This window comes from Hyperolius riggenbachi, chromosome 8 (genome assembly GCF_040937935.1).
Source record: "Hyperolius riggenbachi isolate aHypRig1 chromosome 8, aHypRig1.pri, whole genome shotgun sequence".
NCBI lineage: Eukaryota > Metazoa > Chordata > Amphibia > Anura > Hyperoliidae > Hyperolius > Hyperolius riggenbachi.
In genome coordinates this window covers 245,876,068-245,896,027 of record NC_090653.1, presented here as the reverse complement: position 1 = coordinate 245,896,027, position 19,960 = coordinate 245,876,068, and the positions used below count along the sequence as shown (strand labels likewise).

Genomic DNA, 19,960 nt, shown 5'->3' with positions numbered 1-19,960 from the left:
AAGTATAATGCTAGAGGATGTTTGTACGTAGTGGTAGACCAGTGGCTGCTGCTGTGTAATGGAAGAACTGGCAGTGTGCAGCCATTACATCCCTGCGGTCTCTGCTGGGAGACATCTGGGTGGGCTGATGCTTGTAAACAGGCTATTAAGGATGCTTGGGTTATTTTTTGCTCTTGGTGGCTTGGCCCTCTGTAAGGTGACCTTCTGTGTGTCTCCTAATGGAATGATTCAGCATGCCTTGGGGGGGGGGTTGTATTTGAAGGATGCTTTACTAACCCCGCCCTTTCTTGCTTTTTACTGATCTGCTCCCACGTCCAGAGTGCCAGTCCAGTGAGTATGACAGACTAGTGCATTGTTAGAGAGAGGCCAGCCGTATGCATCAGCCTGACTGCCTGGGAGATTTCATATTCTATACATTCAGAGATATCTATCTATCTATATATCTATATATCAAAGTCCGGCATGCTGCGTTTTTTTTTCTTGTGTTGCTAGCATCCAGTGAAAAACAGAAATCATGATTGCAATTTGCAGTGTAAAATAAGCCAGAGGCTGCTTTCTGGATGCTGCACATGTTTTTCCTATTAAAGAGACACTGAAGCGAAAAAAAAAAAAAAAGATGATATTATGATTTGTATGTGTAGCACAGCTAAGAAATAAAACATTAAGATCAGGTACATCAGTCTAATTTTTTCCAGTACAGGAAGAGTTGAGAAACTCCAGTTGTTATCTCTATGCAAACAAGCCATTAAGCTTTTCGACTAACTTAGTCGTGGAGAGGGCTGTTAGCTGACTTTTATTATCTCAACTGTAAGTGAACTGTTTACTTTTTCTCTGCTAGAGGAGAGGTCATTACTTCAGACTGCTCTGAAAGACTCATTTTGAATGCTGAGTGTTGTGTAATCTGCATATATTATAGAATAATGCAATGTTAGAAAAAACACTATATACCTGAAAATAAAAGTATGAGAATATTTTCTTTGCTGCTAATCTTCTAGTAATTATTCATAGTACACAACCAATTCACTATATCATATTTTTTTTTTCGCTTCAGTGTCTCTTTAAGTACTGTACAATATTATTATGATTTAGTATTGTGCTGACCTCTTCTGCAGTGCTGTACAGAGTATATTGTCTTGTCAGTTAACTATCCCTCAGAGGGGCTCACAATCTAATCCCTATCATAGTCATATGTGCATCATAATCTAGTGTCCATTTTAGGGGTAAGCCAATTAATTTATCTGTATGTTTATGGGATGTTGGAGGGAACCAGAGTGATCCGGAGGAAACCCAGGCAGGCACAGGGAGAACATACAAACTCCATGCAGCTAGTGCCTCGGCTGGGATTCAAACTGGAGACCCAGTGCTGCAAGGCGAGTGTGCTAACCACTACTCCACCATTGCCTCAACTTCTATGTGTTTACATCCAAATGCGCATGGTGTCTGGGAAACAAAATCCGTAGCTGTAGTGAAAATAACATCATTAATAAAATTGCTTATTGTTTACAATTTAGTCAGTGTGTGCCAGACCCGGATTTACATCACAGGAGTCTATAGGCAAGCGCTGCCCATAATTATTCCTACCCCTGGCCAATTTTGACTTTTTATTCACCCAGCAACCAGTGTTTGATGGCTGTAATAGCCAATAAAGGCTTTTCTATTGATTATTGTGAAGGGTATGAATAATTTTGGACTGGACACTTTTTGCTCAAATGAAAATAAAAGCTGAGAATTTTTTTCCCCCACAATAATGCCTCTTGTACTGTACATCATCTTATTATGTTTTGGGAGACACCAATGTCCTTTCCCATCAAAAAATTACTTGCTGGTTGAATAAAAGTAACTTTAAGTCAAAATTTGCCAGGGGTATGAATAATTGTGGGCAGCACTGCACTGTCCTTGCGCATCATAGGTAGCTACAGGTGTCCCTTAGTATTAGGAAGCCAGAGGTACCCTCAGTATAAAGTAGCTAGTGGTGCCCCAGACTAAAGGGAGATCTCATCAGTGGAATGCCGAGAGCAGAGTGAGTAACCTCTCATTTACACTCTCATCGGGACTCTGCATAGAGAAGGAGGGACGGAGGCGCTAGGGGAGAGGAGTGAGCCGCCTTTCCATCATCAGGCGCCTGTAGGCACGTGCCTATAGTGCCTTATGGTAAATCCAGCCCTGGTGTTTACCCATTGTTAAATCTTTCCCCTCTCTGATTTACATGCTAAAATGTATCACTGGTGGTGACCTCTTTAGTTCTGCCAGGTGATCTGTATGCAATGTTCGTTACTGAGAGTCCTATGGAGATACTGCTTGCTTGGCAGTTGGAAACCGCTGCTATTTCCCACAATGCAATGAGGTTCACTGACAGCAAAGTGTCAGGACCATGGTCAAGACATCACGCTGTGGGAGGGGTTTCACTACAATATCAGCCATACAGACCCCCCAATTATCTATTTGAGAAAAGGTAAGGATTTCTGGTGGGAAAAGGGGTATCAGCTACTGATCGGGATGAAGTTCAATCCTTGAGTTCCTCTTTGAGTGGAAGTGACCTAAGCACTGGATTTTTTTTTTCTTTAAATGAACCTCACTAGGCTCGTAATGGTGTCTGTTGGGGGGAGCAATGTTACTTACCTCCCCCAGCCCCTAAGACATGTGCCATGTTCTCCACCCAACCAGCAGCTTCTGACGGCCTTTGTAGCTTCCGGCGGGTTCATGTGCATGCTGGGAGATGTAGTCCATGGATGCAGCACACACCATTACAAATCTCCCTTATGGGGAGGTTGTTTTGTTTTTATATTTGTTTTAATCAGGTTGTTTTAATTTTGTAATTGGTGTATCTGTCACTGCAGGAACATGATCCTATCCTATTGTTTTCACTTTTGTCCTGAGTATCTTTTATTTTCCTGCCTGACCCTGATTTAGGCTCATGTAGCCTCTTTGCAGCACAGTCAGAGCAATGCATCTCTAGATTCTCCTTTTGAGTGGTTTCTCCTGTAAATCACATTTTTTGCTCCTTATCACCCATGTGATAAATCATTGGGATTGCTTGCTTAAAGTGTATCTCTGTGCAAAAATAAGCTGTGTAATGCAGGGTACACACAATACAATTTTTTAAAATGTACATGTCCGATCTGAATTTCGATTCATTTATTTTTATTTCCACGCCCCCCACCCTCCAGATTGATTTCCGTTCACTGTTATGGAAATTGATCGAAAAATCGATCAAAACTCAGATCGGACAGGTAAATACTGCCAGAAAGTTGTATCGAGAGTACCTAGCATCAGGGCTGTGGAGTCGGGCAATTTTGGGTGCCTGGAGTCGGAGTCGGGAAAAAATGCACCGACTCCGACTCCTAATGAATTTGTAACTGTAATTAAAATAGAAAATATGATAAAATGTTCTATTTCTCAGATAATAGTCATTAAAAATAATGTGTATATATACAGTAATAGCTGTGCTTAGTCCACAAAAATGAAATAAACCAATCAAAATTAGTTACTTGGTCTGCTTCAATAAAGCAGTCCCCGTATTTTTAAGGTCAGAGATATACATATCTGATTGTGACTGTATATATGAGGTGTACACAGGAATCTCTTATACTGTATATACTAAACAACATCTATGCTGTAAGAATAAAGCCTGATGTGTAGCTGTGTCACTAATAGAGATGGTCAATGAGATGGAAATAATTCTGCATTGATGCTGATTTATGCAAATGTATGCACTCCCTTTGCTGATGAAATCAAATAATTTGATACGTTGTTAAAATGTGGTTTGGTGACTACAAATTAAAGGATACCTGAGACGGATGAAAAGTAAAGTTTTATACATACCTGGGGCTTCCTCCAGCCCCCTTCAGGCTAATCAGTCCCTCGCTGTCCTCCACCACCCGGATCTTCTGCTATGAGTCCTGGTAGTTCAGCCAGTCAGCGCTGTCCGGCCGCATGCCGCTCCCACAGCCAGGAACATTCTGCACCTGCGCAATAGTGCTGCACAGGTGTAGTATGCTCCTGGCGGCGGAGTGTGTGCATGCGCACTACGCCCGACTGGCTCAAGTACCTGGACTCATAGCAGAAGATCCAGGTGGTGGAGGAGGACAACAAGGGACTGATTATCCTGAAGGCGGCTGGAGGAAGCCCCAGGTCTGTATAAAACTTTAATTTCATCTGTCTCAGGTTTACTTTGTTACACAGTAGTACTATACTCTACATATGCACTCCCCACAGAGCTGCAGGGAATCCACTGAGAATGCTGTGCACATTGAACACAGAGGTGTTGTCTGTCACCCATAAACCTGGTTCAGATTGTGCATGAAGAATGTGTAATAGAGGAAGAATCTCCTCATTCCCCTGCAGAGGACCTGCACATCATTCTTACATGTACCCACAGTTACATTGCCTAGGGCCTGATAGATGTTCTTTGTTCCGGTTTGTACCTTTTACAAGTACTCTTACCAAGGACTAGTTTTAGTTTAAAGGGAATAAATATAGTAGTCTACATATCCTTCCCACTTCAGTTGTCTTGTAAAATTCCTAAGCGTTGGCAGTTAAGAGACGAATTTCATGTTACATTTAATCAACAAAATTGTAATATGCAAATTAGAGGAGTCGAGGAGTCGGAGTCGGTGGAATCCTAATCTGAGGAGTCGGAGTCGGTGGATTTTTGGACCGACTCCACAGCCCTGCCTAGCATTAGTGTATATAGCAAGGCTGAAATCCAGCAGCCTATTACATGTGTTTTAATTACCGTAGATACCACAAGAGTTATCTTAAAGCACATCTGAAGTCCAAGGAACATGGAGGCTGAAATATTTTAAAAAATAGACATTTCTTGGCTGCCCTGCTGATCCTCTGCCCATTCGACCCTGAACAAGCATGCACAATAGATTTCTTGCAAAATATCTGACAAAATTAGCTTGTTTCAGGTGTGTGATTCAGACACTACTGACCAGAACAATTAGCAGGACTGCCAGGCAACTGGTATTGTTTAAAAGGAAATGGATATTGCATGCAGCCTCCATATCACTTTTGCTCCAGGTTCCTTTTAAATATGTGTAGAAATCTCCTATGCTATATTCTGACATCAAACTTCAGCTTGCATAGCGCCTGAATGAGAAGGTCAGAAAATGTATCTTCCATCTCATACACCCTTGAGCAGCGAGGGATAAAAAAAAAAAAGTCAGTGAGAGCCTTCTAGTGGCCAGTTAGGATTGGTTTACACATAAAAAGTTGTCCTGTCAGTTTTTGACAGTTGGCATCAGTTTTGCATGTGTTTCTATGGTTGTGTTCACACATAAATCTGTATATTTCTGTTCCTGTCAGTTTTGTATCAGTTCTGTATGTTTTTCCATGGATACCATGTAAGCATAATGTAAATGACGGTAGCACATTCCCATTAGTGTGATAGTGTTAGTATATTGCATACATATTACTAGTATACATAAGACAGGAGGAGAAGAGGCCTCTCTCCAGTCCACATTACAGTCTAGTTGCTGGTCAGCTAGTTTGTGTTGTTTGGTGTTTTTTTGCCATGTGAACCCTTGAAGAATGCAGAGGTTAATTATGAACCCAGTCCCCGGACAATAGACACCGTCTTCCCAGACTCTGCGCACAGTTTCCTGTCAATAAGTTCCCCTAAGCAGCTGTTTATAAGATAGAAGTTTTGTGGCTTACGCTGTCAGCGCTTCTAAACTTTCTTCCTAAATTTGGTTAATCGTAGAACTTCACACGCATTAATATCGCCGTTCATGTTTCCCAGGATGGGTAAAATTATACCATAAAATTCCCGTAATTTGGAAATAAACCCATGATGCATTGCTTCTAATAACTGCTGGCGGTTCTCAGGATATTCTGTAATTCCCTATCCTGCCGCCCTCCACAACTAGTGTAGAAATAAGAGAAACTCTTGCACAGTAAACAGGGAAACCAGAGAGGAATGCACACTGTGTGTGTTTTTAGAGTTTTCCCCCTTCATCTTCAAGTAATCTCAAATGTAACTGGATCTCTCAGCTGCGGCAGCACAGAAATTTGGTAGTCCTCAGCAGGCACAGCTAATATGTAAACACGGGATGTTAACCCTTTGTCTGCTTCCATGAAAGTAGGGAGTAGACACACTGCAGATTTATTATAGGAGTTCTGTAAGCTGTAACAAACAAAATGTTTTTCTGTAAAGGTTATGCTGTTGCTTATCTTTTAGCGTAGAGAGGAAGTACTGAGTTCAGGTCTGCTTTAAACAAACATCAAGAAGGATAAACTTTGATATTTTTGTCAGTGAGGACTGACAAAAATATCAGTTTGGGTTTTGGGTAACTAGAGATTTTCAGTGATATGCAATTTTTTCTGGTTTGCATGCAGATTTAAAGAGGCGCTGATAGTAGAATGCTGTCATTTTTTCAGGAAACCCACTTTTAGGTTAAATATCCTGGTTTCAGAAACTCTTCCTAACGCTTCATATTAGTATGTAGCCCCACCCTCTCGCTGAAGTTTAGCTTAGGCTGTTTATTATGCGGAATTCTCCCACCAGAGCTTTCTGGGAGACCAGGGATCTTTTCTGCTGGCTTCAGATCTCTCAGTAAAATAACATTCCGCAGAGATCACCTGATGGGACTTGTGATAAATTTCAGAATGTCGCCACTTGTGATACATTTCAGAATGTAAACCAGGGAGAAGAAAGACTTTACTATGGACAATACTGACTAAATCATTTATAGATTAATATTGTACTATTTAAAATAAGCAATTTTATTATGTTATTTTGAACACAGTTCCTTGGTTTAAAGAAAAGAACTATGACAGACACCATATGCCCCTCTTTTCAGTTTCCCTTTAAAGAGACACCGAAGCAAAACAAAATAAAAAAAATGATGAGATTTGTATGTGTAGTACAGCTAAGAAATAAAACATTAGCAGCAGAGACATAGTTTAATATTGTTTCCAGTACAGGAAGAGTTAAGAAGCTCCAGTTGTTATCTATGCAAAAGAGCCATTGAGCTCCACGACTTTCAAAGTCACAGACAGCTCTGTCTTCTGAAGCTTGTTATGTCAACTGTCAGTCACTGTAACTTCTTTTTCTCTCCAGGGGACAGTTAAAAAGTTAATTGGCCTGCTCTGTGAAATAATTTAGAATGCTGAATAGTGTGTAAACTATAAAATATTAGAGAATGTTATAAAAAAAACAGAAAATAAAAATGAGAATGTTTTCTTTGCTACTAAGGTTCTAGTAATTATCCGTACTACACAACTAATTATATCATTATTTTTTTCACTTCAGTGTCTCTTTAAAGCCCTATACTGACCTTAAAGGATCCCTGAAGTGACATGCTGAGATAGACATGTGTATGTACAGTGCCTAGCACACAAATAACTCTGCTGTGTGTGTTCCTTTTTTTCTTTCTCTGCCTGAAAGAGTTAAATATCAGGTATGTAAGTGGCTGACTCAGTCCTGACTCAGACAGGAAGTGACTGCAGTGTGACCCTCACTGATAAGAATTTCCCTTTTTTATCCATTTCCTGCTCTCAGAAGCCATTTTCTGCTAGGAATGTGTTTTATAGTTGGAATTTCTTATCAGTGAAGGTCACACTGTAGTCACATCCTGTCAGGACTGAGTCAGCCACTTACATACCTGATATTTAACTCTTTCAGGCAGAGAAAGAAAAAAAGGAACACACACAGCAGAGTTATTTGTGTGCTAGGCACTGTACATACACATGTCTATCTAATCATGTCACATGTCACTTCGGGTATCCTTTAATTGAAACTATTATTAAATAGCTTTTTTCAGTGGCTGTCTTTATCTATGGAGGCATCCTCTATAACTGACATAGTTGTTAAACAGCAGTCACCCAGGCTGATTTACTGATTGCCATTGTATTCACCTACAGCAGGTTGCCTCCTGCTTCTCTACCTTCCTACCATCCATAGGAACTGTCCATAGTGTTCAACCAAGTCCAGTGTGCTTTTCTGTCACATTGGTGGGCACGAACAGAATAAAATGGTTTTGAATGACGACAGAAGGGCTGTGCAAGCCTAAAGCCTCATGCATACGTACGAAAGCTGTGCCCAAGGATCAGAACCAGATCCCTCGGGTGACAGCTTGGATCTGAGACTGTACAGACTCATCACTAGCCTGCAGGCTAGTGTGGAAGGAAAACGGAGCAGCTTCCAGCAGGTGGAGTTAGTTGAACAGAACGCTTGGTGATCGCTCGGGCATCAAATGCCACTAGACTCGCCATGCCAGGGGCTGCTCTACACTCGCTAGAGTCTCTTCCAAATCGATCTTTATTGGCTCCCCGGCCCAGCTTAATTTAGCACGTGTGTGTGTGTATATATCTTAGGGTATGGTTCACACGGTCATCTGGACAGCGGTGTAGTCATCACTTTTCAGCTACTCCTTGGAGTCGTGGAGCATCTGTGGGCGGCTGCATATTTCTAAACTAGTGGTGGGATGCATGCACAGACATATAACCACCTGTCACAGGCGACATATTGCAGCAGTCATTCACTGAAAAACTGCACTGATGCAAAGTACACATTAGCATTTGACAGAAACACTGCCGGTTGATTTCATTATACAGTTTTTTTCAATAAAAATCCAATCGGACATGTTGGAAAAATCTTTATATTCAATCTAACGGAATAATCTAATGCAATTATCTGACTGAAAAAATTGTACCATGTATGGGGACCATTTGTCTTCCACGTGAACCAGGCCTTATGGGACAGAAAACACATGACGCAGACTAGCAGGTTGCACAGTTCCATAGAATTTGGCAGCTTAGAGAGAACTTTTCGCTGAAGCTTGAAACTCGATATGTGGTAAATAGTATGCCGGCACATACAGTACAACATATGATATTAGGTTAGAGAAGTAGTCAAGTACAATTGTTCAGCCCCCTTTTCTGGTGCCCACCTTCCTCTGGAGCAGCGTGATTTGATAGCACAAATCCTGTTATTGATCAGCGTGCATTGATTGTCTTTTTATAGCCTTTCTATACAGAATTGTAGCTGAGCTATTCTCCAGGGATGAAACCAACGATTGAGGAAGTATCATTGTGTCACTCCGATCCCTGAGGGGGTGGGAGGAGGATTTCCCGACCTGCTTCTGGGAAAGTGATTCTTCACATATATTTTTCTCCTGTGTGGTAGAATGAATCCCTCCCCACTGTGCCTCATCTCTTGTACTCAGCACTGCTGTCCTTACCTGTCCTCTCATGATATTAATAGATATAAGAGCTATGCTCTGGGATTCTGCTGGTTAGTGACACCTGTTCTGTTTCTTTGTGTTTCCAGGTGAGCCATGATTCCAGTGACAGAGCTGCGGTACTTTGCCGACACCCAGCCGGCTTACAGAATCCTGAAGCCATGGTGGGACGTTTTCACGGACTACATTTCCATTGTGATGCTTATGATAGCCGTGTTCGGGGGAACCTTGCAAGTCACGCAGGATAAGATGATATGCCTTCCTTGTAAATGGGTTACTCATGACAGCTGTAATGACTCCTACCGGGCTTGGATACCACCGGCAACTGAATACGCAAACTCAACCCTGGTGGCTCCAGACCTTCTTGGCCCCACTGGCATAAAGTATGACTTGGATAGACATCAGTACAACTATGTTGATGCAGTGTGCTATGAAAACCGCCTACACTGGTTCGCCAAGTACTTTCCTTACCTGGTGTTGTTGCACACCTTGATTTTCCTGGCATGTAGTAACTTCTGGTTCAAATTTCCTCGTACCAGCTCCAAGCTAGAGCATTTTGTCTCCATCCTTCTCAAATGTTTTGACTCTCCTTGGACTACTCGTGCCCTTTCTGAGACTGTGGTAGAGGAGAGTGATCCCAAACCCTCAGGAGCGAAGATGAATGGCTCGGTGGACAAGAAGTCTTCTACGGCCAGTGAGGATGTTGAGGCAACTATACCCATGCTCCAGAGAACCAAGTCCAGGGTGGAGCAAGGTATTGTAGACAGATCTGAGACGGGAGTGCTCGATAAAAAGGAGGGTGAGCAGGCCAAAGCTTTGTTTGAGAAGGTGAAAAAATTCAGGACACACGTGGAAGAAGGAGATATAGTCTACAGGCTTTATATGCGACAGACAATCATTAAAGTAATCAAGTTTATTCTGATTCTATGCTACACTGTTTACTATGTCAGCAGCATCACCTTTGATGTGGATTGTAAGGTGGACATTGAAAGCCTTACCGGCTATCGAATGTATAGATGTGCTCATCCACTTGCCACCTTATTTAAAATCTTGGCGTCCTTCTACATCAGCCTGGTGGGATTCTATGGTCTTGTCTGTGTGTATACGCTTTGGTGGATGCTGAGACGTTCTCTGAAAAAATACTCCTTTGAGTCCATCCGAGAGGAGAGCAGCTACAGTGACATCCCAGATGTAAAAAATGACTTTGCTTTCATGCTGCACCTTATAGATCAGTATGACCCACTTTACTCAAAGAGGTTTGCTGTCTTTTTGTCTGAGGTTAGCGAGAACAAGCTGAGACAGCTCAACCTTAATCATGAGTGGACGCTGGACAAGCTACGCCAGCGAATCACCAAAAACTCTCAGGAGAAACTCGAGCTGCACCTTTTCATGCTCAGCGGGATACCAGATACTGTGTTTGACCTTGTGGAGCTGGAGGTGCTCAAGCTGGAACTTATACCAGATGTCACCATCCCGCCTAGCATCGCCCAGCTCACAGGCTTAAAAGAACTCTGGTTGTATCACACCGCAGCCAAAATTGAGGCTCCAGCCCTGGCTTTTCTTAGAGAGAATCTGAGATCGTTGCACATTAAATTTACAGACATCAAAGAGATACCCTTATGGATCTATAGTTTGAAAAACCTTGAGGAGTTGCATCTGACTGGAAACTTGAGCGCTGAGAACAATAGATACATAGTCATCGATGGCCTGCGTGAGCTCAAGAGGCTGAAGGTGCTGAGATTAAAGAGTAACCTCACCAAACTGCCACAGGTGGTGACTGACGTAGGTGTGCATCTGCAGAAGCTCTCCGTAAACAATGAGGGCACCAAGCTGATGGTCCTCAACAGTCTTAAAAAGATGGTGAACCTGACTGAGCTAGAACTGGTCCGCTGCGACCTGGAGAGGATCCCACACTCCATCTTTAGCCTTCACAATCTTCAGGAGATCGATTTGAAAGACAACAACCTAAAGACCATAGAGGAGATTATCAGTTTCCAGCACCTCCACAGACTCACCTGCCTGAAGCTCTGGTACAACCACATTGCCTACATACCCATACAGATAGGCAACCTGGCAAGCCTGGAGCGCTTGTACCTGAACCGCAACAAGATCGATAAAATACCAATGCAGCTGTGCATGTGTCGAAAGCTGAGACACCTCGACCTAAGCCACAACACCCTGACCAGTATCCCGCCTGAGATTGGCCAGCTGCAGAATCTGCAGTATCTTGCTTTAACTGCCAACCATGTGAGTATTACTCATGTACTGTCCTGTTAGTGTATCCACTATCACAGACATAGGACAGTGTTGCCTTTTATACAACCAGGCTGAAATTCAGTACCGTCTTATTAAATATTGCTGTCATGAGGGTTGATGCACTAAGCTGTGCTGCTGTAGCAGCGAGAGTTAAGGATCACTATTGTGAAAAATCATAAAATTTAAAATACATGTAATCGCCTACAAATAAGTACATTCCATCTAGAGTAAAATGAGCCATAAGTTACTTTTCTCCCATGTTGCTGTCACTTACCGTAGGTAGTAGGAATCTGACGGAACCAACAAGTTTTGGACTAGCCCATCTCTTCATGGGGAATTCTCAGCAAGGCTTTTATTCTTTATAAAGACATTCGCTGAAAAGGATTTATACAAAGATGCTGACCAGCCACCCTACACACTTTTTTGGCAGTTGGATGGAGCAACTGCTATTCACTAAGTGCTTTTGAAACGAAACAAAACCCTGAGAATCACCCATGAAAAGATGGGGCGAGTCCAAAACCTTTCGGTTCCCTCAGTTTTCTACTACCTACTGTAAGTGACGGCAACATAGGAGAAAAGTCATTTATGGCTCATTTTACTGTGGGAGAAACGCACTTCTTATTTGTATGCGTTTTTAAATTTTAAGATTTTCGTGATAGTGGGCCTTTAAAATCAGCAGTGCGGGTTAAGAAATCAATGTGCGCACGTTACACGTGGTAGTGTGCGCTTCTGTTACCCATGCTGCTTTCAAGTACCGGGCGTCCCTTTGATCTGCCGCGAAATGTGAAGGATCGCAACCGCGGTACCTCACTAAGCCGCTCATGAAGTATCGTGATCCTTCACATCTAGCAACAGGTGGAAGGAATGCCGGTACTTGAAAGCATATAACATAGAAGCACACGCTATGAGCAGTTGAGCACTACTGTGTGTTTCGTGCACTTGTTGATTTCTTAACCCTCGCTGCTTTAGCAGCTTTGTGCATTAACCTCCTGATGTCCTGAAAGTGGAATTAAACTCTAAATTCTTCTGTGGTCTAAAACATTATCCGCTTCCGACCGCCTAACGCTGAATGGCGGCGGTCCGCGGCTCTCGCAAGGAATGAGATTTGATGGGAGCTCGCACGAGTGTGAGCTCCTCTGTTTGCGCAGCAGGCCCCAGCGATCAGCCTGCCAGCCAATGATCAGCACTGGCAAGCAGTTTTTCTTTTTAGTAATGAAAGTATTTATATAGCGCTGACCTCTTACGCAGCGCTGTACAGAGTATACTGTCTTGTCACTTATCTGTCCCTCAAAGGAGCTCACAATCTAATCCCTACCATAGTCATATGTCTATGTATGTATTGTGTAGTGTATGTATCTTAGTCTAGGGCCAATTAACTTATCTGTATGTTTTTGGGGGCTTTTTTTGTCTTTTTAATTAAAAAAAATAAATAAAAATGGCAGCAGCATTCAAATACCACCAAACGAAAGATCTATTTGGAAGAAAAGGAGGTTAAATACATTTGGGTGCTAAGTTGTATGACTGAGCAATAAACCGTTAAATTTGTCAAGTGCCGAATCGTAAAAAATGGCCTGGTCACTAGAGGGTATAAAACCTCTGGGGCTCAAGAGGTTAAACACAACATAAAACTAATAGCCAAAAAGGTATTTCAGTGCATATTTCTAAGTTTCAAACGTTTTGGTTCACTTGGAAGCTAATTGAGAAGATTGCAATGGCTGTACCAGAATCATCAGCTTGACTTGAGCTCTGCTTAGCATTTGTTTCTGCTCGCAAAAAAATGCATTCAGGTGTGAATTATCCCAAAGATTAAGTTCTCAGTTAATTTTTTGTGTACAGAAAACGTGCATGAAAACAGACAAGTATTAAGGCCTGTCCATATGTGAGGGCTGCTTGGTAGAACAGATGTGATCACACTAACTGCAGAGTAACAAAGCTATTGTATGACCAGGAGACATTTCCCTGAAAGGCATTTTAATAATTAATTGACTCTTCAATTTCACTTATTTAACTAGAAGCTACATTGTGCACAGTAGTTTTCTGAAAGTATTGATCCTGCTGGATATGTCATAATTATTCAGTTGCAGTTGTACAGTAAGGGCCTGTTCACACTATATGCGTTCCTAGCCGTTTTCAGGGAACGCGTACTGGAACAAAAAACGCATAGAAACGGCTTCTAATGCTTTTGAATGGGCTAGTTCACATGTATGCGTATGAGACGCATACGTTTCTCATCCGCATTGCTGCACGCAGTTCTGTGCGATACGCATAGAAACGGACGCAATGAAAGTCTATGGACGCGTATCAAAAACGCGTACTATTGCGTTTTTAGCGTCCGTTTTCCTCTGCGGTTCCCATAATTCTTTTTTTCCCCCTGGGTCACGTGTTTGTGCAAAACGCAATAGAAAACGCATTCAAACGCAAGAAAACGCATGCGTTTTTCAACTTGCGTTTCTTTGAATTTATACGCGTTCTACAAACGCAGCAAGTATGAACAGGCCCTAATAGTAAACAGTTAACTAAGAACGGTCATTGGGTTCAGTAGCTGTAAATGTTAACCCAGTGCTCTCCCCAAGCCCTATCAGCTGAGCGTTCCATCCGACTAATTTTGGTGAGCGCCCAGCTGTCATCGGTCCTCCTCTTCACTCCACTCCCCTCCTATCAGAATGTCCCCACAATTCTGCAAACCTGAATCATGTGATTCAGGCAGCATCCTCTAGGGGGGAAGTAGCGCTGTGAACTGGTACACTGTTTCTGCTGCTGACATGCAAGGGGAGAGCTGCCAGGGTGTGTTTTCTGCCTCATTAATATTCACTGCAGTCCTAGCTGGCCCCGCCTCCACGTTCTGCTGCAGTGCCCAGGGTAAGCTTTTCCTATATCTGAGAAAAGCCTACTATGCGGTGTGTGTAGTCTGTTTCTGTATGTGTAGTGTGTGTTTCTCTGTGTGTACGATGTGTTTCTCAGCATTTGTTTTTCCGTGTGTACTGAGTGTGTAGAATGTTTTGTGTGTGTGTTATTGTGTATTTTTTCTCTGTGTAGAATGTTTTTGTGTGTGTGTCCTGCCCAGGGCTGTGGAGTCGGTACAAAAATCCTCCGACTCCTCTAATTTGCATATAACAATCTTGTTGATTGAAAGTATGTAACATGAAATTCACCTCTTAACTGCCAACGCTTAGGAATTTTAAAAGACAACTGAAGTGAGAAGGATATGGAGACTGCCATATTTATTCCCTTTAGTCATAGACTAAAACTAGTCCTTGGTAAGAGTATTTGTAGAAGGTACAGACAGGAACAAAGAACATCTATCAGGCCCTAGGCAATGTAACTGTGAATACATGTATGAGTGATGTGCAGGTACTCTGCAGGAGAATGAGGCTATTCTTCCTCTATTACACATTCTTCATGCACGATCTGAACATGGATCAGGCCCTAGGCAATGTAACTGTGGGTACATGTAAGATAGATGTGCAGGTACTCTGCAGGGGAATAAGGAGATTCTTCCTCTATTACACATTCTTCATGTACAATCTGAACCAGGTTTATGGGTGATAGACAACACCTCTGTGTTCAATGTGCACAACTTTCTCAGTGGATTCCCTGCAGCTCTGTGGGGAGTGAATATGTAGAGTATAGTACTACTGTGTAACATAGTAAACCTGAGACAGATGAAATTAAAGTTTTATACATACATGGGGCTTCCTCCAGCCCCCTTCAGGCTAATCAGTCCCTCCCTGTCCTCCTCTGCCACCTGGATCTTCTGCCATGGGTCCAGATACTTCAGCCAGTCGGGCGTAGTGTGCATGCACAGCACTATTGCGCAGATCCAGAACGCTCCTGGCTGTGGAAGCGGCATGCGGCCGGTCTGCGCTGACTGGCTGAATTACCAGGACTCATAGCAGAAAATCCAGGTGGTGGTGGAGGACAGCCAGGGACTGATTAGCCTGAAGGGAGCTGGAAGAAGCCCCAGGTATGTATAAAACTGGTCTTTTCATCTGTCTCGGGTACTCTTTAATTCATAGTCGCCAAACCAAATTTTAACATATCAAATTATTTGATTTCATGAGCAAAGAGAGTGCATGCATTTGCATAAACCAGCATCAATGCAGAATTATTTGCATGTCATTGACCATCTCTATTTGTGACACAGCTACACATCAGGCGTTGTTCTTATAGCATAGATGTTATTTAGTATATATGAGATTTCTGTGTACACATCATATATACAGTCACAATCAGATGTGCATATCTGACTTTAAAAATACGGGGACTGCTTTATTGAAGCAGCACAAGTAACTATTTTTTGATTGATTTATTTCATTTTTGTGGACTAAGCACAGTTATTACTGTATACATATTTATGATGACTATTTTCTGAGAAATAGAACATGTTATCATATTTTGTATTACAGTTTACATTCATTAGGAGTCGGTGCATTTTTTTCCCCACTCCAACTCCAAGTACCCAAAATTACTCCGACTCCTCGACTCTGACTCCACAGCCCTGCCTGCCACCCGGCTGGAAAAAATATCTGGGGACTACACTGTGTTAACCCATCATGTAGTTGGGAACAACAGAGAGTATTGAAAGCAATGTACACACGTGCGAGGCATATCCCAGCGGGGATCGGGACTAGATCCCCAGGTGACATTACTATTATTAGGGAGATTGTGTTTGGGGCATGTGTGCAATGCTAGGTACACGCCGTACGTTTTTTCGGCAGATAGATGGTTCGATAGATAAATTCCGATATGTCTGATATTTCCGATCGGTTTTCTGGTCGATTTCTCATAGAAGTGAATGGAAATTGATGAGAAAAGATAAGAGAATCAAGCGGAAGTAAAATCGAAAAAACGCATCATGTGTACCTAGCGTTAGTGTGTGATTTAGCAGCTACAATGATGGAGGTTTTTTTTTTACTGTTTACAATGATGCACATTGGAAGCTCTTGAGGGCCACATAGAATGGCAATGAGTCTAACACCCGTGCTGTACAGGATCCAGAGGCTTTCCTATTCTTTGACCATAGGTTCGACTTGGGTCCACTTTAAATGATCTGTTTGATCTGACCTCTTCCATTACCTTCTTTCCACAGATTGAGAACCTGCCCCCAGAGCTTTTCCAATGCAAGAAGCTGCGGACCCTCAACCTGGGGAACAACGCCCTGCAGTCTCTGCCATCCAGGGTGGGCGAGCTCACCAACCTGACGCAGATGGAGCTGCGCAGCAACAGGCTGGAGTGCCTCCCTGTGGAGCTGGGGGAGTGCCACCTACTGAAACGCAGCGGACTTGTGGTGGAGGAGGACCTGTTTAACACTCTGCCTCTGGAGGTGAAAGAGAAATTAACAAGGGCAGATAAAGAGCAAGTGTGAGGAAGGCCTGCGGACTCAGCCGAGGAGCCTGCTCCATTGCCGTTCACTGTTGGAGCTTCCTGAATGTCCCTGGCATCAAAGGAATGACAGGAGCTGAATCCACAAAGCCTGTATAAAGGCCCCGATGTTATTTCCTCCCAGAGAAATACACTAAGAGCAGCGAACAAGACCGCTTCTATTCTGTTACCGTATAGCCTGCCTGGAATGGCACCATTGCACAGAGACTATGCATATGGAGAATACCAGAAGAAACAAACGCCCCTCCCTTTCCTGTTCCTGCATAAACTCCCTTCATGGGCAGGAATCTCTCTTACTACCCTCATCCTTAGGTGCACTTATCAGACACAGCAGTTGCTTTCATTTAATGAGACATTATTTTGAATTATGCATATGAAGGGAATGAGGGGAGGAGTGATTGCTCTGTCAGGTGAAGCCACACCTCTTTTCTGACTGGTAACCTATCAAAACGCATTAAGGCAGGATTCATTTAAAATAATGTTCTGAGAAAAGAGTATGAAAATACTGAGGTCCAAATGGAGGCTGTGACACAGGCCATTATGCTTTTAGTAGAGATAGTCAACGAGATGAAAGTACAGTAATTCAAGCTACATACATTTGCATAATGCAGGTTTTCAACCAACCATGACTAAGTACAGTTCATCATCAAATTTAGGCTTTCTTGGGTCAAGACCGTACTGATCTGGCAAGCCAGTGAATTTTCCCTGACCGCATTCGATCAGTTAGTGATCATTTTTTTTAACCACATTGCATACTCAATCATGATTAGATTTCAGCAGCTTGATGCAGTGCGAAGCTATGATGCTATTGATCTGAGATTTTACCAACCTGTCTGGTCACGCTTTAAATACTTAAACTGCCCTAAATTAATTAAAAAGTTGATTGATGAGATACGTTGGGGGCGACAGATTTTTGACCTAGTCAATCGAAGTCATTAGACAAGACAGAGAACATTTATATCACGCTTTTCTCCTGGTGGACTCCAAGCACCAGAACTGCAGCCACTAGGATGTGCTCTATAGGCAGTAGCAGTGTTAGTGACTTGGTCTCCTACGGAATAGATGCTGGCTTACTGAACAGGAAGAGCCGAGATTCTAACCCTGGTCTCCTGTGTCAGAGGCGGAGCCAGTACACTATCTAACCACAGCATTATATTGGTCAGAAAAATTGATATGCGTTTCCCTAGAGTAAGAAGCTGAAGATGAAAGGATGATCAGCTTTCGAATCAGGTCATTTCGGCACCTGGTGCTGTTGTAGCACTAGTGCTATGCTGCGCACCCCGTACAAGAGTAATTTGGGGATCCAGCTATCGCCAGAGACTACGAATTACATCTCCCTCCAAGTTGCTACAACTCGGAGGGCGAATAGTATTTTACGCCCCCGGGGATTTGAGCGGCAGCAGAGTGAGCCGTCCTTTTGCTCACCCTGGGCCCAGTTCACCAGTGACGTGTAATACGTACGTATCAGATTTTGTTCCCTGGTGATTAGTGTTTTTTTTGACTGCTGTACTGTATTTATCCTAAAGTGGCATTCCTAAACTCCATTCACCTCAGTAAATTTAATGAACCTCTAGCCATGACTGGTGAGCGCAGTGGAAAAAGTTCCAGTTCACAGCACATTGAGTGACATCGTGGCTGCATACCGCCACATCTAAAGTGGCATTTGCAACGATCTCCTGTGGTCTCTGTTATTTACCACTAGTATGTGGTCTTGGATATATTGACACATTTCCACTAACATAGGGATCAGTGATGATTAAAATTGGCAATCTTTTCAATGAATCGCCAATTTGATAAGCTCTGAGATGGAAAAAAGGCATTATTTTAGCAGAAATAACTTTCATTGTTGCACAGGCTGTTTATCCATTTATAATTGTACTGCTTAGTGTAACGGCTGATTTTTTTCCTGCATAAAGCACACTTGTGTTGACCTGTTACCTGATGAGATAAACATAGGTACAAATAGCACTAGCCCTATTAAGAAATTCTTACGTTTCTGTTTTCCCATACAGCAAGTATTAAAAAAAAGAGATATCTATGCAAATGAGCTTGTTGAACAGCTTGTCGAATTCAGTCCTGTTTCCTGAAAAGTAAAGGAAAGATTACTGGCAAGCTTTCAAAACCAAAACGTTCAAAAGGTCATTACGTAAATTTATTTTTTTTCATTTTTTTTTTTTTTTTGCAGCTCAAACAAACAGATTTTTGACAGCTGTGGTTTAGTGTGTAGTCTTAAAAATGAAACCTGAACTGAAAATAAAAATATGAGGCTCAGCTCTATGTTCTATTTACCTTTAGTAAAATACATACAATGAATTATCTCAAGTTTATTTTCACTTCATGTTTGCGTTAACCCTTTTAAAGGGAACAAGAGAGGAATGTTTTATTAAAATAGAAAAAAGATTTTATACATACCTGGGGCTTCTTCCAACCCCATAAGCCTGGATCGCTCCCACGCCGCCATCCTCCGCTTCCTGGATCCGCCGGTACCGGGCCCGTCACTTCCGGCGGACGCGGCCAATTCTCCGCATCACAGGGGCTCCTGCCATACCCTTACGCATGCGGCTGCGCAGTAGGCAGCCACACGCGTAACTGTATGGAGGGAGCCCCCTGTAATGCGGAGAATTGGCCGCGTCCGCTGGCCGACTGGCGGTAATGACATTTATAAATGAACGTTTCAAGTCATGTGGCTTCACCTACTGGTATGGCTGGCAAAGGGAAAAAAACCTTCTTTGTTTTATTGTTTTGAGCAATCACAGATGACTCGCAGCTTATTTACTAGTCTCCAGGTCCAGAAACCTGGTGATTAATGTTAGTCTTGTTTCTAATTACAGTAAAGCAAGACACTTTTCTACTTGCAAAGTTTGTCAGTCAGACCAGCAGATGGCGCTGTGGTCAGGAACAATAAACTTTCATTTGTAATGTTTCAGGTATGAACAAAATGTTTAATAAGAAATGTAATTCTTTGGTAGAAGGGCGGGAGGTTTGTTCAGTTTTCCAGAATACTGTAAAATCTTCATAACTGGATAGAGAAGAACAGTGCCTGCCCTCCCTTGTCCTTTGCAGCATTTTATCTCCAGCTCTACAGGAACACGCGACTTGTCTACAATATATTTCTTAACTTTTATTGTATTATT

At 42.5% G+C, this 19,960-nt stretch overlaps 1 protein-coding gene across 1 annotated transcript in view; it reads left to right on the top strand.

Annotated features, from left to right (window-relative positions):
- The window catches only part of LRRC8A (leucine rich repeat containing 8 VRAC subunit A), a 54,995-nt gene extending 35,856 nt beyond the window's left edge, over positions 1-19,139 (top strand). Inside the window, exons 3-4 of the mRNA XM_068248505.1 lie at positions 9,278-11,435; positions 16,534-19,139. Coding sequence (XP_068104606.1) covers positions 9,285-11,435; positions 16,534-16,809 — 2,427 coding nt within the window. The 5' untranslated portion in view covers positions 9,278-9,284 and the 3' untranslated portion in view covers positions 16,810-19,139. The remainder of the gene's footprint in view (positions 1-9,277; positions 11,436-16,533) is intronic.
- The last annotated feature ends 821 nt before the right edge of the window (positions 19,140-19,960 follow it).